At 56.9% G+C, this 23,246-nt stretch overlaps 1 protein-coding gene across 3 annotated transcripts in view; it reads left to right on the forward strand.

The window, feature by feature from the left end:
* SULF2 (sulfatase 2) overlaps nt 1-23,246 on the forward strand; it is a 98,593-nt gene that overhangs the window by 71,546 nt on the left and 3,801 nt on the right. For all 3 annotated transcript variants that reach the window (XM_059706834.1, XM_059706833.1, XM_059706835.1), the window contains exons 5-17: nt 1,250-1,419; nt 6,843-6,993; nt 8,098-8,273; nt 10,632-10,760; nt 12,026-12,082; nt 12,515-12,641; nt 13,456-13,651; nt 19,596-19,815; nt 19,912-20,008; nt 20,256-20,350; nt 21,273-21,332; nt 21,732-21,901; nt 22,138-22,280. In XM_059706834.1, coding sequence (XP_059562817.1) covers nt 1,250-1,419; nt 6,843-6,993; nt 8,098-8,273; nt 10,632-10,760; nt 12,026-12,082; nt 12,515-12,641; nt 13,456-13,651; nt 19,596-19,815; nt 19,912-20,008; nt 20,256-20,350; nt 21,273-21,332; nt 21,732-21,901; nt 22,138-22,280 — 1,791 coding nt within the window. The remainder of the gene's footprint in view (nt 1-1,249; nt 1,420-6,842; nt 6,994-8,097; nt 8,274-10,631; nt 10,761-12,025; nt 12,083-12,514; nt 12,642-13,455; nt 13,652-19,595; nt 19,816-19,911; nt 20,009-20,255; nt 20,351-21,272; nt 21,333-21,731; nt 21,902-22,137; nt 22,281-23,246) is intronic.

Consider the following 23,246-nt stretch of genomic DNA (forward strand, 5'->3'; position numbering starts at 1 on the left):
CTGATGCCGTTTAGCCAGGTTCCTTCCCTCTAAAATAGTGCCCCTTTTTGAAAGTGACCCATTTGGACAGAGCTGCTTCCCAGGAAGCAGTGGGCACATTTCAAGAACTCATTACCTGCCAGAGAGATCAGCAGCTAAGGATTGGCCGAGTTCAGGAAGAGTTCAGATGCATCTCGCCTCCTTGGCCGAGCTTGCCCGTCACTGTGCCTCCAGCTCTGCTCTCCTGCCGCCCAGGGTCTAAGCGGGTCTCGCTGCGCATGCCTCGGAGCTGCTCCCTGGCGCATCCCTGCGTTGCCCCTGCCCATCCTCTTTCTGTTCTCACACACGAGGCAGGCTCATTCCTGCTTCTGAGCCCTCGCACTGGCTGTTCCCTCTGCCTGGAACTCTTCCCTAGATCAGGTTCTCAATCCTGGCTGCACATTGGAACCCCCCGGGAAGCTTTTAAAAAGTCCGATGTCCGGGCTGAACAATTGAACCAGAAACTCCGGGAGTGGGCTCAGGCATCAGTAAAGCTCCCCTAAGGATTCCAGCAGCGAAGGTGAACCCCGATGACATAGATCTTCCCAGGCCTGGCTCCTTCTGATCACTCAGGTCTCAGCTCAGATGTCACCTCCTCAGAGAGGCCCTCCTGGACTGCCCCAGCTAATGCGTGCCCCTCCAGCCCAGCCCCCGGTTACTCACTGGCACATCTGTCACTATAACCCTGTCACTGTCTTGGTTTTTTGTTTACTTGCTCATCTGCTCCTACCCCCAGGTCCTGCAGAAATGCTGGGGAAAGACTCAGGCCAGGGAGGCCTGGTGGCAGCATTTCCCCCGTTGTGTGACGTCGTCACATAACCTCTCTGTGCTTTCACTTCCTGTTCTGGAAAACAGGGCTCGCGTCACACACACTTCCTGTGGCTGTATAAGAATTCAGCAAGCGGATCCAAGGAAACACTAGCAGCTCCTGGCACAGCGGCGCCCGCGGAATAAGCTGTTATGTTTTAATGCCTGTCCCGAGTGAATGACAAATGGCAGTCCCTCGCCCGTCCTCCCTAACCTTCTCTCCTTTGAGCACAGCACCACTTGACTTGCCCGGTTTTTGCTGACGGGTTACCTGTCTGCTCCCTAGACGGTCAGCCCCACAGGGAGGGACCGACCAGTTTGGCGCTGCTGCGTCCCGATGCCCAGCGGAGCCTGGCACACGGCGGGTGCTCAGTACGCATGGGGGGCTCCTCACGCGTGCTCCCGTGTCTCCCACGCCCCCCAGGATTACCTGACAGACCTCATCACCAATGACAGCGTGAGCTTCTTCCGCACGTCCAAGAAGACGTACCCGCACAGGCCCGTCCTGATGGTCATCAGCCACGCAGCCCCCCACGGCCCCGAGGACTCGGCCCCCCAGTACTCACGCCTCTTCCCCAACGCGTCCCAGCACATGTGAGCAGCACCTGCCGCGGGGCCCTGGCGGGGATGGCGGTGGGAGGGCCGCCGTCGCTGACGGCAGTGACCGACGGGGCTCACGAGCCCGGACACCGCTCCCTGCGGGGCAAGGGGACTCACATCCAAAGAGGCAGGTTGTCAACTTGGGCCCCACATCCTCCCACGGGCGGGTCTGTGGCTAGACCTGCACTTCAGGAGAACGGGTCTCCTTTGTAATCCTGTCCATTTCACAACAACTTCCTCTTGGGAAGGGTCCATGGCGTCATCGGACCCCAGCATCTCCGCCGCCTCCTGAGCCTCGGCCACATGGCGGGCTCGATGCTGAGCCTGTTACACGCACCACGTCACTGCAGACTCACAAGGAGCCTTGATATGTTGGCTAACAGATTCCCCTGAGGCCCAGCAGCTCTAGCGACGGTGTGTGAGCTCAGAGTCTGGAGTCGGGTGACGGGGAGTGGCCTTGGGGGAGGTTCTGATGCGGGGGCTGCAGCGCCTGCCGCTGCCTGGTCACCCCCGTGGCGGCTCCTTGACCCCCCTCTCAGGGCAGAGCAGCAGGGCTTCCTCCGGAGACACGACCGCGATGGGGAGAGGTGGATGGGGAGGTGGCGGGAGGCTGAGGTGGCCGCCGTCGTGTCTTATAACCCAGTCTCGGGCTGTGACACCGTCGCTCTGCCACGGGCTGTCGGTCACACAGACACGCTCCTGCCGTGTGACTCCCAGGAAGGGGGCGTGGAGGGCTCTCTTGGAGGCTGGGTCTCAGTCACGGGTGGGATCCCATCTGGCAGGCCAGGAGCCAGGGGCCCAGAGAGGTGAGGTCACTTCCCTCCGGCGGCCCAGCTGGTCAGTGGCAGCGCCAGGACTCGCATCCAGCCCCCACTCCCACCTCCCATCTCTCGCTCACCCTCCCGTCCTCCTCCCTCCAGCTGGACAGCAGATCTCCCGGAGGTTCTGCTCTTCTCCGCCTCCGGCCACCTCCCGCTTAGCGGAGACACTCGGCAGCCCTCGCTGTGACATTGGGCGCACGGACGGGCACGTTGGTGTTTCATGTTCCCTGAACTCAGAATGCGTGGCTCCCCTCGGCCCCTCTCTAACTGCTTTCCGGCAGCACCCAGGTGGGGTCAGGGGTGTGGGAACCTCTGTCCCCTGGGCTCTGGGGAGAAGGATTTGTCGGGATGAGCTGCCCGCACCCCCTAGAGGGCAGCACTGCCCCCCAGCACACTCCACCCACCCCACTCACGCTCCCCTTGGCAGGAGGGGCCTGTGGCCAGCTCAGTCCCACCTAAGGGAGAAGCTGTGGGGTGGGAGGGCCCACTGCTTCTGTGGCTTCTCCTTTAAAAGGTGCTGGCAGCCACCCCCCCCCCGTCCCCCCCCAGCAGCCCTGGTTTGTCAGGAGATTGTTTGACTTGCCTGCTCATTTATCTTCCCTTTGAAATGAAAATCACAGAAATTGAACATGAGCAGCGCCTGCTATGACTTACCCAGAGAACCCCCTCGCCTTATTAGGGGTGTGTTTGGAAGGCTCGCTTATCTCTGGGGTATAATCATTTCTAAAACAAAACCAGAAAGTTCTGCAGCCAGTCTGGGGGGTGGGGGACAGAGCCCTGCAGGCTGGGTCGGAGTTCCAGATCTTCCTACCGGAGGCCCAGCAGACTCCCCGTTGAGCCCGGGCCTGGGCCAGGCCTGGGGCTGAGAAACGCTCTTGCCGCCATGTCGCCCCCCTTCCCTCCCAAGCACACACGCAAAGGTCCAAACATATGCACACACGGACACAACACAAACACAGATACACACAGATCAGACACACAAACACAGATACACACAGATCAGACACATACACAGATACACACAAACATAGATACACACATACACAAAGATACACTCAGATCAGACACACACAGTTACACAAGTGCACGCACAAACCTGTACACACTAACACAGATACAAACACAGACGCGTACAGAGATAGACACAGAGACACACACTTAAAGATCTGCACAGGGATACAGATCCACACAGACACACAAAGACAGACACCCAACGGACACATACACACAAACACGCACAGACAGACACACCACCATACAGGCATGTACACGCAGAAACGCAAACACGCACACGGATGCACACACAGACACCAGCCCCCGAGCTGTGTTTCCAGCGTGGCCTCTGGTTGTGGGTTCAGGGGCCTCCTTGTCTAACCCAGGGGAGCCAGACCGGCTCCCAGCCTTGGGGTGCGGGGCTGCAGGGCAGTCACCCTCCCACCACCCAGCAGAGGGGGCTCCTCCCCGAGGCCTGCTGTGCACACAGGCATTCCTGGGATTCTCCAGGAGGTGAGGGTGGCAGCTCCGCGCAGCAGGCTGCTGGGCTCTGAGGAAGCCTGGCCTCTGCTCAGAGAAAGGGCTTTGGGCTCAGCCTCCACAGACTCCTGACAGACGCCCCTCCTGGTCTCCAGGACAGACAGCGGCCTAATAGATTCAGGGCAGGGGGGTGGGGGGGGCGGGGGCGAGTGCTCAGAATCGCCTCCTGGAATGCGCCCAGGGGCCTGCGGGATTGGTTTCCCACGCGCCCAGCAGCTCTGAGAGCGGCTCTGTGCAGCCGGCCGCCCCCTCCAGCTCCTTGGAGGGGTGGAGGGAGCTTGTTGCTGGGAATGTTCTACACGCAGGTCAGGCCCCGGGCCAGCCCGCAGGAGCGCAGCCGAGCTCCTCATCAAAGGGGCCTTGGGCCGGGTTGGATTTAGCGGCAGGAGACCAGCCAGGGCTGACAGCGACGTCCAGCGGGAATCTGGAGGCTGTGACTCACCCGCTCTGCATAGCAACCGTCTCCACAACTGTCAGGCTGCTGGTCCCAGCACTGCTCCTTCTGCCCCAGCTCATCCTGATGTTGAGGAGGCTGTCCATCCATCCATCCATCCACCCATCCATCCATCCATCCACCCATCGATGGTGGGCTGGTCTGCAGGGAAGGGAGCTCAGTTTCTGACCAGACCTGTGTGCCTCCCCGCTCTACCCCCCAGCAACCCTTTGCCCCTTAATTGCCATTCTGAAAGGCCTTTGTCTTGAGCCCTGGAAACTCAGCCTTTGTGTGCAGCTTTGCCTGGGGCGGGGCATGGTCGGGGAGGGGCATGGTCCGGGAGGACTGAGGGCCGGCAGTTCTAGGGACACCACTGTGTGGGGTTTAAATAGAGCACTTCTCTCCATGGCCCCCACCGGGACACCCATGTGTGGGTGGGGTTTCCAGTAGCACAGATCGCGGGGGGGCGGGGGTCTCTTGGTCTGGGACAGAATAATATGTTACTAGAATCAAACTTCCGAGGCCCCGGACTGAAGAGGCCGGGTGTCTGTGCTGCCTAATCCCCAGTGGGAATTTCTTCTCTTTTTTTAATATTTTGAGTTGCTTCTCATTTTTTATTTTGAATCTTTGCACGTAAATTTGTTTCAAAGAAGCCATCTATCATCTATCTCTTAAGTATGTGCTTGATAAATATATGATATTTTAAAGTTTGAATAGTATTGTGTATATTTCCTTGTTTTTTCTTTATTGATTAAGTTATTACATGTGTCCTTATCCCCCCATTGTCCCTCCCCACTCATGCCCTCACCCCCCTGGTGTCTGTGTCTATTGGTTGGGCTTATATGCTTGCATATAAGTCCTTTGTTGATCTCCCCCTCTTACCCCCACCCTCCCCTACCTTCCCTCTGAGGTTTGATGGTCTGATCGATGCTTCTCTGTCTCTGGATCTGTTTTTTGTTCATCAGTTTATGTTGTTCATTATATTCCACAAATGAGTGAGATCATGTGATATTTATCTTTCTCCTACTGGCTTATTTCACTTAGCATAATGCTCTCCAGTTCGATCCATGCTGTTGCAAATGGTAAGAATTCCCTTTTTTTATAGCAGCGTAGTATTCCATTGTATAGATGTACCACAGTTTTCTAATCCACTCATCTGCTGATGGGCACTTAGGCTGTTTCCAGATCTTAGCTATGGTGAATTGTGCTGCTATGAACATAGGGGTGCATATATCCTTTCTGATTGGCGTTTCTGGTTTCTTGGGATATATTCCTAGAAGTGGGATCACAGGGTCAAATGGGAGTTCCATTTTTAGTTTTTTGAGGAAACTCCATACTGTCTTCCATAGTGGCTGCACCAGTCTGCATTCCCACCAGCAGTGCACGAGTGTTCCTTTTTCTCCACATCCTCTCCAGCACTTGTCGTTTGTTGATTTGTTGATGATAGCCATTCTGACAGGTGTGAGATGGCACCTCATTGTCGTTTTGATTTGCATTTCTCGGATGATTAGTGACTTTGAGCATGTGTTCATATGTCTCTCGGCTTTCTGAATGTCCTCTTTCGAAAAGTGTCTATTTAGGTCCGTTGCCCATTTTTTGATTGGGTTATCTTCCTTTTGTTACTTTGTATGAGTTCCCTGTAAATGTTGGAGATGAAACCCTTATCGGTGATATCGTTGGCAAACATGTTCTCCCAATGGGAATTTCTTGGCTGAAGTTTTGCTCAAACGTGAATGTCCACAGTCAGGCCCGGGGCAGGGGCAGCGGGAAGTGGGGGGGGCGGGTAGGGTTTCTGATAACAAACAGCTCGTTGGTCCACCTGACCCGCTCCCGGAGCTCTGCCTCTGGCCAGGTCGGGACTCCCTGGGCCTCCTCATCCTCAAAAAAGGGAAGCTGATCCTACCACCCCGTCCACCAGCAGGACCCAGACTCCTCTGACCCTCCGTTCCTCCTCTGGTAAATGGGAGAGCCGACCAGAGGGAGGAATAGCGGTGACACCAAGTCACAGAGTGTGGTTGTCCCAAATGCACACGTCAGGCACCATCCTCACAGCACTGGCCGCGCGGGCATGGCTGTTACTAACCTAATTTTGTAATCAGCTTCCCTTTTTTGAACCAAAATCTATTGCAAAGGGAGACTCGGTCGTCGCGCCTTAACCGTGATAGCTGTCGCTTGCCGTCTACCCAAGGCAACTGGAGAGTGAATGCCGTCCTGGTGGGTTAGAATTGGGCGCTGTGCCTGCTGGAGGCTCCGCACGGAGCCTCTCTCCTGCTTTAAAAGGGGAGGGGCAGGTTCCAGACAGGTGTTCAAGGAAGATGGACACCAGAGACCCTTGGCCCTGGTGTCCGGGTGCGCTGACAGCGAGCGGCATGGGAGGGGCTTTCTGCGTCTGTGGCTCCACACTGTTTGACGCTAGACCTCCTGAGGTCTTCCCCGGTGGCGCCCCACAGAGGAGGAAGGCCGACCTAACATTCAGCCGAGTCCCTGACACCAGCGTCCGCTTCCCCCAGATGCGGGGGTGTCCGTGCTGGGCTGCAGACCGCTCAGGGCCAGCGCTGGGTGGGTTGGGGGCCGGCCCAGCACCCCCCTCCAGTCCCCGCCTGACCACTGCGTGTGTGTCTGCCCGCCAGCACGCCAAGCTACAACTACGCGCCCAACCCCGACAAGCACTGGATCATGCGTTACACGGGGCCCATGAAGCCCATCCACATGGAATTCACCAACATGCTCCAGCGGAAGCGCCTGCAGACCCTCATGTCCGTGGACGACTCCATGGAGACGGTAGGCCGCCACCCCCCCCGCACCCCCTCCCTGCTGACCCTCCCTGCCCTGCTCCGTCCTGAGGGTCACCCGCTGGAGAGGAATGGGAAACGAGGCAGAACCCAGGCACTGCCCCAGGCTGGGGAGAGCGGCTGAGAACGTCCTTTCTGCCCTGGCTCTGTTCTGTTCAGCATGTGGCAGGTGGGGCTGTTGCCATTTGCTTAACAGCTTTATTGAGGTTCAGTTCACATACCATACGACTCACCCCGTTAAAGCGTGCAGGTCGGTGGTTTTCACATATTTGCAAACTTGTATGGTCAGGACCACAGTCAACTTTAGGACATTTTCATCGCCCCAGAAAGAAACCCCGCCGCCCTTAGCCACCCCCTCTAGCACCCCCTCACCCTTCATCCCTGGCAGCCAGCAGTCCGCCCAGTATCTGGATTTGCGGACGTTTCTCGTGAATGGGTTCACACAGGATTTGCTCTCCTGTGACTGGCATGAGGTTGCAGTGTTCAGCCACATGGGGGCGCTATCAGCGCTTCACTCCTCTTTACTGCTGAGTAATATCCCAGGGTGTGGATATAGGGCACATACTCGAGTTATCCACGGCTATTTAAATTTACCTACAACACACACAATTTAAAATTCAGGCCCTCAGTCACACCAGCCACATGTCAGGTGCCCGACAGCCACCTGTGGCTGGAGGACGGGACAGAAATTAACATTGCGGCATCACAGAGGGCTCAGCTGGACACACCGTGGCGGATCGCAGGCTCCTGCCTCGGCCACATCCAACCCATTCATTCATTCATTCATTCGTTCATTTATCAGCATTTGTGAGCAACAGAAGTCGCTGCTCTGATGGAGCTTACATTCTCACGCAGGGGCACACAACCCACAAATAAGGGGGAGAGAGAGAAGGCGAGGAGCCCTGTGAAGAAAAGTAAGGAGACCGAGAGTGGCCAGCAGTGGGGAGGCTGCAGCTACAAGTGGCCCAGCCTCGGGCCGCTGGGCGGTGAGGGCTGAGCGAGGCCCTGAAGCAGGGGAGGGAAGGGACTGAGGCCTCAGACCCGCAGCCCGGGGGACGGCGGGCGGGCCCCTCACCTGCTCCCTGTGTCTCAGATCTACAACATGCTGGTGGAGACGGGCGAGCTGGACAACACCTACCTCGTGTACACCGCCGACCACGGCTACCACATCGGCCAGTTCGGCCTGGTGAAGGGCAAGTCCATGCCGTACGAGTTTGACATCAGGGTCCCCTTCTACGTGCGAGGCCCCAACGTGGAGGCCGGCTCGCTGTAAGTGCCCCCACCCCTGCCCCCGCGGCTCCAAAGTCCCAGGGAGGCCTCGAGGCTCGAGGACACCCGGACAGACAAGAGGCCGGCATTCAGCCGTGCAGCCCGCCCACGCCCCGGTGGCTCCCGTCGGGCAGGGGAGCCTCGGTGCCAAGTGAAACGACGACCGTGTCACTTAGGGTGGATTTTGACGCATGGTAGACGCCTGTTAGGGAAGGAGGGGCCGGGAGCCGTGAGCACCTGTGAAAACAGAATGTTTGTGGCGGGCAGCGTGCCAGGGGAGCGCGGAGCTGGCCCCTGTGCCGCCAGCGGTGGGAATGCCGCCTGATTTCTGTCTGTCTGGGGGCCCCTGGGGCTGGTGGACGTCGGGAGGGATCCTGCGGCCGGGGTGAAGGGATGGGGGTGTCGTACGATCGGCCGAGCAGCTCAGGCCGCAGCGCAGAGGTGAACTGGCTCCCCTGCCGTCTTTCCTTGGGGACCACGTGGCCCTCGGCCAGCGTTCTCCGTGGGTTAGTCTTTGGGATGCCACGTCTGCCAGCCAGAAACGCCACGTCGGGGCAGGAGAGGTGGGAGGCCGGGAATCTCAGCGGCAGCCTCCCCGGATCCACGGGGACCTCAGGGGCACCAACTGAGTGGCTCTTTGAGATGCAGATGAGTTGCCATTAAGTCACTTACTTGGTCCGACTTCCACCGGAGCCCGGACAGGACCCACGGCACCAACCGGGCTCGCTGCGGAATCCTCCTGGAAGGTGCGGCCTTGCCCGGCAGGGGCTGAGAAGTCCTGCCGCCGTGGACGCCTGGGGACCGTTTCCGGAGGCAGGCCGGCCTCATCCCTCTTCCTCGGCCGGCCGCACCACATCCCTCCCCGTCCTTGGTCTCAGGGTCCCCACCTGTCATCGGAGCTATAATAGTAGCTGTTTCTGTAGCGCTCATTCCTCGGGCCCAGGGCGAAGCACTTTCACCCCTGTGTTCCTTTGAGCATAACAGCAACCCTGTGAGGTAGAGGCTATTCTCATCCCTTTTATACCTCAGGAAACTGAGGGCCCGCGGTTGCATTGCCCGGGGTCACGTGCTCCTGTCTGCCACTCCATGCTCCCTCAGAAACCCTGCGCCACCCCGTGAATAGGAAGAATGAGGCCTGCCAGGGCTCTGTAGGCACTGGCATTACGGGTTTGGTTGGCCTCCGAGTCTGATCCGGTTCACGGGACCCCCAAACCACAACCCCACGCAGACAAAACAGAGAGTGGGCCAATGTCAGGTTTGGGGCTGAAGACACACAGAGTATCTGTCAGCCTGGGCTCCTTTGGTTGCAAGCAGAAGTGACCATCAAACCGGACAAGACTAAATAAGATAAAGGGATGCAGTGACTAAAGTAACCGGGAAGTCCAAGGCCAGCTCTGGCTTCAGGCACGGCTGGATCCAGCAGCCCCACAGTCCCCGCAGGCAGCTCTCATTTTCCATCTGTCGGCCCTATTTTATGTGAATTGGCTTCATTCTCGGGTGCGTTCTGTGGTGGCAGAGTCACCGTGACTGTCAGCCATCTGGCTGACAAAACCCAACAGTGGTCTGAACAGAAGCCGGAGGATGGCAGTCGCTGGCCTGTCACGTGCCCCACGTCCTCGCTCCCGGGTTGTGCAAGTGCCGGCGGCGGACGTGAACTCACACAGCCTTCCCCCCGGACTGTTCCCCAAGTGTCCTTGCTGGGGGCAGCGCCATGGCAGCTTGCTCCTGCAGTGAGAGACAAGGGAGACGCGCTAGCAAGACAGTCACGTAGCGCGTAACGTGAGCATGGAGTGACACCAGCCGCCCTGGCTGTGTTCTATTGCCTTGGCCACAAAGGTGTGAACACCAGGGCTGGGGGTCACCGGACCACATAGTCTGTCACGGGGTTTTTCTGGAACTAAAGGGAGAGAGGGAAAGTGCTGTGCTGGAGTCTGGAGAAAGAACATTCTGGCCAGAGCAAAGGCCCTGAGGCCAGACTGTGCCTGGCTGTCAGGGGCAGCACGGGGGCCGGTGTTGCCCTCAGAGGTTCGGAGAAGGGTCCAGGGGAAGGCCCTGGGTTTGGGGTAGCTCTTAAGGGTGGGTGCCTTTTGTTCGGATATTGGGAACAGAGAGGGCATTCCTGGCTGAAGAGACAGCCAGGTGTGGCCTGTGAATCCAGCCCCTGTGTGTGTCTGGGGCACAGAGGTAAGGGGGCCGGGGGGCAGGGTTCAGGTGAATTGGCCACCGAGGGGATCGCTAAGGGCTGAGATTCAGGGAGTGGCACGGTCCCAGCTTCCTACCTGCAGGGCCCCAATCCCTGGCCACCTCCACCCCTCCAGCCGCCCCTCTCCCCAGTGATGGTCTCCCTGCCTCCCCAAGGAACCCCCACATCGTCCTCAACATCGACCTGGCCCCCACCATCCTGGACATCGCAGGGCTGGACATCCCCTCGGATATGGATGGGAAATCCATCCTGAAGCTGCTGGACACGGAGAGGCCCATGAATCGGTGAGGAGGGGAAAGGGGCGCTGGTCCCCCCCCAAACCCCTGCGGAGACTTGTGGCCAGACCGTGTGGGTCTGGTGGGGGGACCTCTCCACGCGCCCGGAGCTGGGGTTCCAGGGTTCCCCACCCGACCACTTCCCCACCTGGGAGAGAAGGATGCCCCCTCTAAGATTCCGGCCTCCCATCTGGAATACGGCCAGGGCCACCAGTTGCAGACCCTAAATTTGTGTTCAACTTGAAACAACAGGAATTAACACTCTCACGCAGCACTTCCTGTGGCCGGGCCGTGTGCTGAGTACTTGGCATGGCATTTCGTCATTTAGATCTTTATGACCCAGTGAGGGGGGCTTTATGCTGATGCCCTGTGACCAATTTGGAAATGAATGCCAGAGAGGTTACGTGACTCGTCGGAGGTCTCTGGGCAGGCCTGGCTCCGGCTCCAGCTTCAGACTCCAGACTAGAGGCTGCACTCCCAGTCGCCATGCTCTGTGCCGTTGATGCAGATGTCGGAGGGCAATGTTCCTAGGTGTCCGGAGGCGGGAAAGGGAACAGGGATGGGGAGCAAAACTTAGGCACCTGGGAAGGTGAGTTGAGCCTGGTGGGGACAGGAAAGCAGGAGGACATAGCCACTGCTGTGGCAGCAGCGACACCTGGTGGCCAAAACTGTAATGTCCACTGGGCTCATGGCCCCAGGGAGCCGCCTATTGTGAGCTGGACGGACACTGCCCGTCCCCATTGACCGCCCTGCAGGGGACCCCCTCGGCTGAGCCTTCCCTCCGAACGGGAGGCTTATAAGCTGCATGGCTGTGGACTGGGCAGGTGGGAGGAGCGGGGTACCTGGGAGTCAGTGCAGGATGGAAGCTGCCGCAGCCTGAGCCCATCTGGGAAATGGAAACGAGAGTGACCCAGCATCAAGGGCAGTTAAATTACCCAAATCCAGCTACAGAGGGTCCAGGAGGGCATCCTCCAAAACACAGTGCGAGTCCCCCCAAGTCAGGCAGCCTCGCCACCCGGTGCCGCCTAAGGGAGCTGTCGGACTTCCTGGGAGGCACAGAGTTCGGACACACACGTGACTGAGTGTAACTTCCGCCCGGGAGGGTGGGGCATCAAAGCCTTTCCCGTCCCTGCTCACCCCGTCTTCCCCTGGGACCCCGGGGTCTGTGCTGGCTGGGAACCAAGGCGGCTCTGGGCATCGATCCTGCTCCTGGGAGAAGGGGCGGGGATATGAGGCCCCACACTGATGAGAAGATGGAGTGTGCTTTTCCCCAGGTTCCACTTGAAAAAGAAGATGAGGGTCTGGCGGGACTCCTTCCTGGTAGAGAGAGGGTGAGTGCTGGGTCCTGAGGAACCACCCAGGTCCCCCCACATCCCAGGCCGCTTCTGGCAGCCCCCCTGCACCCACGATGTGAAAGTTCTCACTGTTGCGGGGGGGGGGGGGGCTGTTGTTATCATACCTTCCCACGGTGCCTGGCCTGGCTCTCGTGTCCACGGCCTCAGCCACGAAAGCGCATCTGCTGTTCCTGTGGTTGGCACAGCTTTTGCATCTGGAGGCCACATGTTTGGTGCTGCCTGCGCAGTGTCCGTTAATTGTCAGCGCATGCACTTGGGGAGGTTTCTTATAGAAACCCCCACTTCTTCAGTCCCTTAACAATCGGGAGAGTGGCCAGGCTGGACCAGGCTGGTGCCACACTCGTCGGCAGGCCACGCGCTCCTCCGGCACCGGGAGGCCAGCCCTGGGTCCCGTTCTCTGCCCCACAGCAAGCTGCTCCACAAGAGGGACAGTGACAAGGCGGACGCCCAGGAGAACTTCCTGCCCAAGTACCAGCGTGTGAAAGACCTGTGCCAGCGGGCCGAGTACCAGACCGCGTGCGAGCAGCTGGGACAGGTGAGGAGGCGGGGCTCAGCCCTGGGGCTGGGGACAGGTGCCCCTCCACCCTTCCTTCCCTCCCAATGGCTGCCCCTCTAAACGTGACCCAGGCCTGCTCCTCAGGCACTGTTCTAGGCACCGTGGCAACAACCTCAAATGCCATCCTCAGAAAGTGGCGCCCTCCTGCAGCTGGCGTTCTGGGGAGAGCAAGGCCTTGGGTTTATGCCAAGAGCCCACAAGTGGGTCTGAGCTACGAGGAACAGCCAATGAGGCCAGGGAGCCTTTGCCCCCTGGGATTGTTGTCAAATCCTGTGCCCCAGGTTAAAGGTCAGGCGAGCCCAGGGCAGGGGCGGGGCATGCGTCTGCAATTCAGAACAGATCATTAGAGCACGGCTTAGCTGCACAGAGAAGAAACCCGAGGTGGGGGGTGGGCCCAGACCAGCTGGGGAAGCCCCCGTCTGCGGCCCCTGGGCCTGTAGTTCTAGGGCCTCCAGGATCCCTGTCCAGATGTCCACCCACTGGGAGTGCAGTCCTAATCCTGCTGGGCCAGCCGCCCCCTCAGTGCTGTGGCCTCGCCGAGCTCAGCTGTGCCTTCTAGGAACGCCCTTCCCTGCGTGTGCGTCCTGCGACGGGCTCACACTCAGCCACAGCCATGCAGTGCCCCCTCGGTGCCATGTCTGTGCTTCTGCAGTCAACACGTGTCTGTCCTTGAGTAACTAGTTCCAGGAACGCAAGCCCTTGTGAGCCCATGTCCCTACAAGGGCAGGGAGGGGAGTTCTCGGGGTGGGCGAGGGCTAGGGGGAGGAGCCTGAGGCCTCACTGTGACTTGCAGAAGTGGCAGTGTGTGGAGGACGCCACGGGGACGCTGAAGCTGCACAAGTGTAAGGGGCCAGCACGGCCCGGTGGCAGCGCCCTGTCCAACCTGGTGCCCAAGTACTACGGGCAGGGCGGCGAGGCCTGCACCTGCGACAGCGGCGGGGACAACCAGCTCAGCCTGGCCGGGCGCCGGAAAAAGTTCTTCAAGAAGAGTGAGTGTGGGCCGCTCGGGACCGAGGGGAGGGATTCGCTCATTGAAATAACTCCACGGGCACTCACAAGAGCCAGGGGGCTGGGGACACAGCCAAGCCCCCGAGGATCCTCTGGCCCCGTGGGGAAGGGCAGGAGAGAGAACGGGAGAGCTGAGTGCTGTGAAGATGGGATGTAGAGGAGGGAGGGGCGGCGGATGCCAGGGGCCCATCACATCATAGTGCAGGTTCTCAGACAGAAGGAGCCAAGATCAGGTTTGTGTTTTCAAGGACCGTCTGGGCTGGGAGGGGCGGCAGCGGCAGCAGGGGACCTGTCTGAGCCTGGCCACGGGGAGGAGGGGGTGGGCTCCGGAAGGGACTTGGAAGCTCATTAGGGCAGGCTGACGGGCCGGTCCTCGCTGCTCATGGAGTCCGTGTTTGCAAGTTCGCCGACCCCTAAGCCTTATTTGTGGCCCCTAAGTCGCTACTTGAGATGCTGTCACAGTCATTTGCGGGCACGTGCAGACGCAAAAACTCCGAGTCTCCCGGGTGCGCGCTCCCAGGGGAGGCCGAACGAAGAGGTGCTGTCTGTCTCAGCTTCATACTCTACACAGGACCTCTTAACGTCTCGTTGATGTTATGCTTTTCACGCCTGGGTATTTTCCCTGTGATCTCACTGTTTAACACTGCCCCCAGCAGTGCCGAGGTGCTGGCGTGTTCCTGAGTGCAGGGAGGCTGTGACACTCCCTATGGAGAAAGTGTGTGGGGCAGACAAGCTTGTGCAGGCGTGAGTTGTAGCTCTGGTGGCCATGAGCTCAATGTTAACGAATCAACAGCACATCCTATATAATAAAAGGCTAATATGTAAACAGTCCTAACGTTGGAACGACTGGTCGCTATGACACACACTGACCATCAGGGGTCAGACAACACAGGAACTGCTCCTTGGTGGTCAGTGCGCTCCCACAGGGGGAGCACCGCTCAGCCACAAGCCAGGCTGATGGCTGGTGAGCGCAGCAGTAGTGGCGGGAGCCTCTCCAGCCTCCGTGGCAGCACTAAGGATGTCCGACTGCGGCTTGGGCCCACTCCCCGCAGTTGGATAGCCCCCAAGGGCTCCCAGACTGCTAAAGGGTGCAGGCCGGGCTGAGGGCTCCCCCACCCCCACTGCACAAATGTCGTGCACCGGGCCTCTAGTGTATTTTATTAAATAAGGTGTCATTAGCCCTGGCTGGTTTTTCTCAGTGGTTAGAGCATCGGCCCATGGACTGAAGGTTCACAGGTTCGATTCCCAGTCAAAGACTTGTACCTCAGTTGCAGGTTCAATCCCTGACCCCGGGTTGGGGTGCAAGTGGAAGGCAACCAATGGATGTCTGTCTGTCTCTCCCCTTCTCCTCTCTCTCTTCCACTCTCTAAAAAATCAATGGAAAAAATATCCTCAAGTGAGGATTAAAATAGTAATGTTATGTGAGCAGAGGTTCCCAGGAATCCAGCCCCGCATTGCCGCTGGAAGCAGGGTTTACTGCCTGCTAGTTCTGTGTTCTCGGTGGCTTTACAGAACATAGTTACTGCAGATGACAATGGGCTGTTTTGGAGTGGGGAAAGGCACCTCACCCAGCAGGGACTGGAGGACAGGCAGTTAGAGAGCCAGCGCGGGGGGTTGGGGGGGGGGGGGGGAGGCAGACGTCCTCTGGACGTGGCTGGAAGACTCAGCTGTCATCCGAGCTGGTCACGGCCCCCCTCCGAGCTCAGCTGCCAGGGGATGAGTGACGTCTGCCTGTCGTCCACATGCGAGTGTGCCTGTGCTTTGAAAGTGCCCAGCCGCTCCATGCCTGCAGCGGGTGCTGAAGAATGTGCCGGTTCTGTTGCGTGTCATCCTCCAGAGAGCCTTGTAAAGCAGGTTCCGTCGCAAGAACACAGCTCATGGCCCGTGGTGGCCGCCCCCGGCTCAGGGTTCACCCAAGCCATTAGATTCCAGAGCCTAAGGGTTCCCAGGACGCCTCGAAGGGAGGGCATCTCAGGGGCCCTGGAAACAGACGGGAGGGTGACAGGGAGAGTGAGTGGCATGGCTTCAGTCCAGGGAAAGGTTGACATGGGCTGGCCAACCTCTTCTGTGAAGTGCCAGAGAGTAAATACTTGAGGCTTTGCAGGCTAAATGGTCTCAGCCTCAAATACCCAATTCTGTCACTGTCCAAGCAAACGCCCTTGGACCAGATGAGCGGCTTATTTAAGCATCAGGCAGAAGGCCAGATAGTTGGAGGACCCCTGGGCTTGTGGCTGGAGGTGGAGGGTGGGAACACACAAGGCAGCTGGCTCTGGGCAAGCAAGACAAAGGCAGAGAGGACCCGGGGGTCTAGTGCATGGCCTCAGGCCGGTGACCTGTTCCCACAGGGAGGTCCGCTCAGTACGGTGTGCACCAGGGGCCCAGCCCGCGGCTTCAGGGAGACTGAACTCAGGAGGGGAAAGCCAAGGAGAAAACTGCCCAGGCCCAGCCAAGGCCCAAGGCTTTCCTGAAGAGGCAGTGCCCCTCCTGGACTTGGGCCCTAGAGCCTTTGGTTCACGGAGTTTGAAAAATGAAAGGTGCCAACATCTGTCCCCAGGGAGGGGGCAGCAAGACCAGATCCGGAAGCCTGGGGCCACTTGGGAGCAGGAATCCCCTCCTCCCTTCCGCCAGCCTCCACCCAGTCCTCGGGCTTTGGGCGCCACCTGGTGGTCATGTGGAGCCAAACAGAAACCTGAGCTGTGACTGGCTCCAGGCCCTTCTCTCAAAAACAATGGCCAGCCCTGCCTGCTTTGGCTCAGTGGATACAGCGTGGGCCTCTGGATTGAAGGGTCCCAGGTTCCATTCCGGTCAAGGGCATGTACCTTGGTTGCGGGCACATCCCCAGTAGGGGTTGTGCAGGAGGCAGCTAAATCGATGTTTCTAACTCTCTCTCTTCCTCTCCCTTCCTCTCTGTAAAAAATCAATAAAATATATTTTTAAAAAAACAATGGCCATCTAGGGCAGCAGGGGTTTCGGACTTGGTGACGTGCAGTTTTAAAACAGAAAGGAGGGTGGGGGCCAGGGCCAAATTGAGAACATACTGCCACGTCTACAGGGGCAGCACGTCAGCTCCTGCCAGGAGCGGGCTGTGGACCCAGGCAGGCAAGCCCAGCCGGTTCTCTTCAGAAGCCGGGAATCTGCACTCCTCCGTGCCACCACCCCCTTTTCCTTCGTGTTAGCGATGTGACGCTACAAATCTGAGCTCTGCCTTTAGCCTGAATGCCCTCGGTGTTCAGCAGCTTAGAGCTTAGAAAAAGCACCTTCCAGTCCCAGCTCACGGCCCACCCGGTATGAGCAGCATCCGGCTCTCAGCTGGGAAAACTGGGACTCGGGGACGCTAAGTGCCCTCCCCAAGCTGCTCCCTTTTCCGTCCGGGAGACTGTGCAGCCTGGCTTTTGTTTTTCCAATTCAAATTCATGGGTTTTGTTTTTTGTGTTTCATTGCGCTATAACTGACAGACAACATTAGTTTCAGGCTTACAACATAATGATTTGATATTTGTATATATTGCAAATGTCCACCAAGTCCATTCACAAATACGCAACACAGTGTTATTAACTTTAGCCACCAGACAGTACCTCCCCAAGACTTTATAGCTGGAAGTTTGTACCTATTGACGGACCCCCTTCACCCCCCAACCTCTGACAGCCACCAGTCTGTTCTCTGTTATCTATGAGCTTGAGTTTTTGGTTTTGTGGTGGCTTTAGAGTTCACCTATAAGTAAGAGCATATGGTATATCTTTATCTGACTTACTGAGTATAATGCCCTCAAGGCCCATCATGTTGTTGTAAATGGCAAGACTTACTTTTTTACGTTCCCCACTGTACATATGGATCTACCGATAGACACCTAGGTTGCTTCCGTACTTGGGCTATTAGAAATGATGTTGCAGTGAACATGCGGTGCATGTACCTTTTCAAGTTAGCGTTCTCATTTTCTTGGGATAACTATTGAGACGTGGAGTTGCCGGGTTAACTGGTAGCTCTATTTAATTTTTTGAGGAACCTGTTTTCCCTCGTGGCCGCACCAGTTTACATTGCCACCAATCATGCACGAGGGCTCCCTTTTCTCCACATCCTCACCAACACTTAGACTGTTTAATAACAGCCATTCTAACAGGCATGAGGTGATGTTTCATTGTGGTTTTGATTACATTTCCCTGATGGGCCGTGCTGCTGGGCACATTTTCATGTGTCTGTTTGGCCATCTGTACGCCTTCTTCAGAAAAACGTCTATTCAGGTCCTCTGCCCATTTTTATTTATTTATTTTTTAAAAATATATTTCATTGATTTTTTACAGAGAGGAAAGGAGAGGGATAGAGAGTTAGAAACATCGATGAGAGAGAAGCATCGATCAGCTACCTTCTGCACACCCTCTACTGGGGATGTGACTGCAACCAAGGTCCATGCCCTTGACCGGAATCGAACCCGGGACCCTTCAGTCTGCAGGCCGACGCTCTATCCACTGAGCCAAACCGGCTAGGGCCTCTGCCTATTTTTAAATCAGATTGTCCTTTTACTCTTGAGTTGTATAAGTCATGTGTATGTAGGTGTGTGTGTGTGTGTGTGTGTGTGTGTATTACAGATACATTTTTTAATTGACTTCAGTGAGGGAGAGGGGGAGAGAGAAACATCAAGGAAGGGAGAGATAGAAACATCAATGATGAGAATTATTGATCAGCTGCCTCCTGCCCACCCCCTAATGGGGATCGAGCCTGCAACCCAGGCATGTGCCCTTGTCCGGAATCAAACCCGGGACCCTTGAGTCCACAGGCTGACGCTCTATCCATTGAACCAAACCAGCCAGGGCTGTATAAGTCTTTATACATTTTTTGATATTAAGCCCTTACCAGGTAGTTTTTTTCATAAATGGATGTTGGATTTTGTCAAATGCTTTTTCTGTATCTACTGAGATCATGATTGTTAGCTTTCATTTTGTGAATGTGGTGTATCACATTGATTTGCTGGTATTGAACCATCCTTGCATCCCTAGAAAAACCCCATTTGATCATAGTGTGTGATTACTTAATGTATTGTTGAATTCAGTCTGCTAATATTTTGCTGAGGATTCTTGCATTGTGTTCATCAGGGATACTGCCCTGTAACTTTGTGTGTGGCGCCCTTTGGTTTGAGCATCAAAATAATGTTGGCCTCGTAAAGAGAGTCTGTAGTGTTCCCTCTTCTACTTTTTGGACAAGTTTGTTCTTTCTTCTTTTGAATGTTTGGTGGAATTCACCAGTGAAGCTGTCTGGTCCTGGACTTCTGTTCCTTGGGAGGTTTCTGATTACTGGTTCAATCGCCTTTATGTTTTTACATCTACTTTACTTTTTTTTAAATTGAGATAAAGTTCACAGAACATAAAATTGATCATTTTTTACAATCGTGAAGTATACAATTCAGAAGCCTTTAATGCACTCACAATGTAGTGCAACCACCGCCTCTAGTTCTGACACATTTCCACTACCCCCAAAGGAAACCCTAACCCTCTCCCCCATCCCAAGGCAACCACTGATCTGCTGTGTTTCAGGCTTCACCTATTCTGCGTACAGACTCATACAGTATGTGATCGTTTGTGTCTGGGTCCTTCCACACAGCATAGTGTTTTGGACATTCCATCTGCATGTTTTATCGCTTCATCCCTTTATGGCCAAATACTCCATGGTATGGATGCACCAGTTTGCCCAGTCATAGCTCTTTCTTGAGATTACCTTATGCCAATTCCTTCTTAGCTCTAGGACTTCCGTTTCCCCAGTTAACTTGCCAAGTCCTGCATCCTGGGTGGCAGGTTTCCTGAGTCTGCAAGTCTCAGGCAACACGGAGCCTCTTGATTGGGAACTGTGGCACCACCCACATCAAGGGTCTGCTGCCCAGGGCACCCAGCCAGCCTTCCAGGCCCTCCTGACCTACCTACCCTCTGATGCCCACAGAGTACAAGGCCAGCTATGCCCGTAATCGCTCCATCCGCTCAGTGGCCATCGAGGTGGACGGCCAGGTGCACCATGTAAGTCTGGATGAGGCATCCCAGCCCCGCAACCTTACCAAGCGGCACTGGCCAGAGGACCAAGAAGACAAGGACGGTGGGGACTTCAGTGGCACTGGAGGCCTTCCGGACTCTTCAGTCCCAAACCCCATTAAAGTCACACATCGGTGAGAGTCCAGGCAGAGGTTGGGGGTAAAAGGGACAGGCTGGGCCCTCCTCACCCCCTCAGGGCCACACATCACGTGATCCCTTCTCTTGAGCAGGTGCTACATCCTAGAGAACGACACGGTGCAGTGTGACCTGGACCTGTACAAGTCCCTGCAGGCCTGGAAAGACCACAAGCTGCACATCGACCATGAGGTGACCCTAGTCTGGGCAGGGAGCAGTTCTCGCCACACTGGGGGTGGGAGGGAGGAGGGGAAGCCAGGCCCAGGGGAGAGAGGTCCCCACAGAACATGGGAAAATTACTTCGTTTCTTTGCTGGGAGTCTGGTAATTTCAGGTGAAGCCAGGGAGCCCCCTCTGCACCCACAAATGTGGGCAATGGCCAGGGGCCACCCCTTCTCACCCCCCCCCCCCTGAGTTTCACAGCCTCCTCTCTCACTCAGATCGAAACCCTGCAAAACAAAATTAAGAACCTGAGGGAAGTCCGAGGTCACCTGAAGAAAAAGCGGCCAGAAGAATGTGATTGTCAAAAAATCAGGTGAGGAGGCAGCAAAGGGACCCCAGGAAGGTCCGAGCAGTCATGTAGGGCCACTCCTGGGAACACAGCATCCCTCTGTGACTCCTTTCACTACTTTTACCTCCTCAAGGCCCAGGGGAGAGACACAGAGGCTGCCCTTCCTGTCTGCTCCCTCAGGGTACAAACAGATCAGTCATCCACATCCCCACTGTCAGCCACTGGCACATACCTGGCACCCTGCCCGCCCTAGCCAGCCAGCCAGCCGCCCAGGTTCATGCACTGCTGACAGGCAGGCTGCTGCCAGGGAAGCTGGCTCCCAGGAGGGGGAGGGCCTCTGTGGATTGCCCCTCAGGAACAGCCCATGTGGCTGGAGGTCCCGTTACCAGAGCAGCACTGGCCAAGAGAACGTCTGTGATGATGGAAATGGTTGTATCTGCTGGCCGGTATGGGGCCACCAACCACGCGTAGGCACTTAAAATGTGACAGTGTAACTGAGGAACTGAATTTATAGTTTTGTTTAAACTGAAATAGCTACATTTGGCTACTGTACCAGACAGCCCAACTGTAGCATCTCTGCTACAGTCCCAGAAGGGATTGTAAAACATGGGTGCCCCCAGGGCCGGCCCTATCCTGACCAAGCCTGAGGTGGGGACAACCATCAGGTGATGCGGAGGCTGAAGCCATACAAGTCAGGCACAGCTTCTAGCCTAGGCTGACGTACACCTATCCCAACCTTCTCTGTGTGGCCGGAGCCTCCAGCTAGGGGCTTCCCAGCTCACACCTGCAGGAAGGAGCCAGGCAGGCAGGGAGCTGCCGCACTGGCGAGATACCCTCCTGTCACTGCATCAGAAAGAGGGACAGTCCCGGAACCGCACTTTGTACCCAGCCAGGAGAACTGTTCTGTAAGCAGCTTCTGAAACCTGGGGTTTGGGTTCTGTTCCAGTTACCACACCCAGCACAAAGGCCGCCTCAAGCACAAAGGCTCCAGTCTGCATCCTTTCAGGTAAGGGTGGCTTACGGCCCGGGGGGAGAGACAGAGGCTGCCCTTCCTTAGGCTAAAACAAGGAAAAGTAGTCCTGGCCTTTCCCTGGGAGCTCAGGACTGACTCGCAGATCAACAGGGGTCTCCAGTAACGCCCCCCGCCCCCGGGGGCTGGAGTGGTTACTGCAATCCCACCGTGCCGGTAGGACACAGGCCCAAGAAACTGGTGTGAGCCGGAGTCCCAGCTGCCTCCTTATTCTCTCCACCTCGGTGCTGCCTCGGAACTGTAGTGGGACTTGGGGGTCCCTCTAGGGCTGTGCTCACAGCTCTCTGGCAAGAGGAGCAGACGTTCAGGGTCAGTGGCCCCTAGGAGGCTCCAAGGTGGGGAGGCCAAGAGAGGTGTGGCCCTATTTGCCCACAGGAAGGGGCTGCAGGAGAAAGACAAGGTGTGGCTGTTGCGGGAGCAGAAGCGCAAGAAGAAACTTCGCAAGCTGCTCAAGCGCCTGCAGAACAACGACACGTGCAGCATGCCGGGCCTCACATGCTTCACCCACGACAACCAGCACTGGCAGACCGCGCCTCTCTGGACACGTGAGCCAGCCGGGGCCGGCAGGGCAGCTTGGGCCACGGGGGCTTCTCCAGGACCTCAGCTTGCCCCCTGCCAGACCCTACAGGCCTTTCGGGAACAGGTTCCCTGACAACATCAGGGGTCAACAAGTGCTCCCAACAGGCCGTGGCTCAGGGGGCCGTCCCGGACAGGAATCCCTGCTGGCAGACTGGGTTTCCTCCTGCAGGCACACTCAGGGCGTGCTCTCTTCCCTTGGCAGTGGGGCCCTTCTGTGCCTGCACCAGCGCCAACAACAACACGTACTGGTGCATGAGGACAATCAACGAGACCCACAACTTCCTCTTCTGTGAATTTGCAACCGGCTTCCTCGAGTACTTTGATCTCAACACAGACCCCTACCAGGTACAGACCACCCACCCTGGAGAGAGCGATGCATGGGGTTCAGAGGTGCTGGCATGAGGCCCCCGTGCAGAAGCGAGAAGTTATCGCTTATCGATAAGAGTCTCTAAGACAGAAGCGAGTTGGGAAGCCCCGGAGAACTTCGGGGCTCCGTCTTCCTGCATCTGCGGTCTAGACCCTATGGCAGCCTCTTCCCTAGCGAGGTTAACGCGGGCTGTGTGGGAACTTGTGAAGGCTCCTGGACTGTAGGGTCCTCAGGGCCAGGCCAAACCCTGTTGGGTGCCTGCAGGGACCATAGCAAACACTCATGCAGCACTTCCTATGTGTCAGGTGCTTCCGTATATTAAATCACCTGTGGCCCAAAACCCGTAAGACAAAGAGGAGCCACAGAGTCTGGTGCGTGGAACCAGCATGTCTTACCTCAACGGACAGTCACTGCTGAGCTCAGCACTACAGCTTCTCAGCAGTGTGGCCTTGGCACCCGCTGGTCCAGTGTTCCAAGAGAAGGCTGAAGTCAACTTTTTACATGAAATCTGACTTTTAAATGCCAGCCGTTCTATGGTCTGCCAGTCTTTCTCCTTAGGTGGGTCATCCCTGTGTTTACAAAAGGGCTTGGCAGAGCACGTAGGTTACTCAGTCATCGGTAGCTCCCAGACTAGGCAGGGACCCAGGGACTGTGATGGAAGGCTGCTTAAAGGCACAGTTTCCTAACCAGTGGCTCCAGGAGCTCAGTGTTAAGCACACAGGTGGTTTTACACTCATGAGTTTTTATCCTCGTGAAATGAGAGCCTGATGGGGCTAGAGGCAAAAAGTAGTCCTAACTGTTCCAAACTCTGGCTCCTGCAGAAACAAAGGTTACCATCCCATAGCACCTGCTACTCCCGACCTGCCTGCAGTCAGTGCCCTGGTTGGGAGCAGAGGTGGGGGTGGAGGGGCCAGCACTCACCTGGCTGATAACCCACCTTCCTT

Source organism: Myotis daubentonii, chromosome 8 (assembly GCF_963259705.1).
Source record: "Myotis daubentonii chromosome 8, mMyoDau2.1, whole genome shotgun sequence".
Classification (NCBI taxonomy): domain Eukaryota; kingdom Metazoa; phylum Chordata; class Mammalia; order Chiroptera; family Vespertilionidae; genus Myotis; species Myotis daubentonii.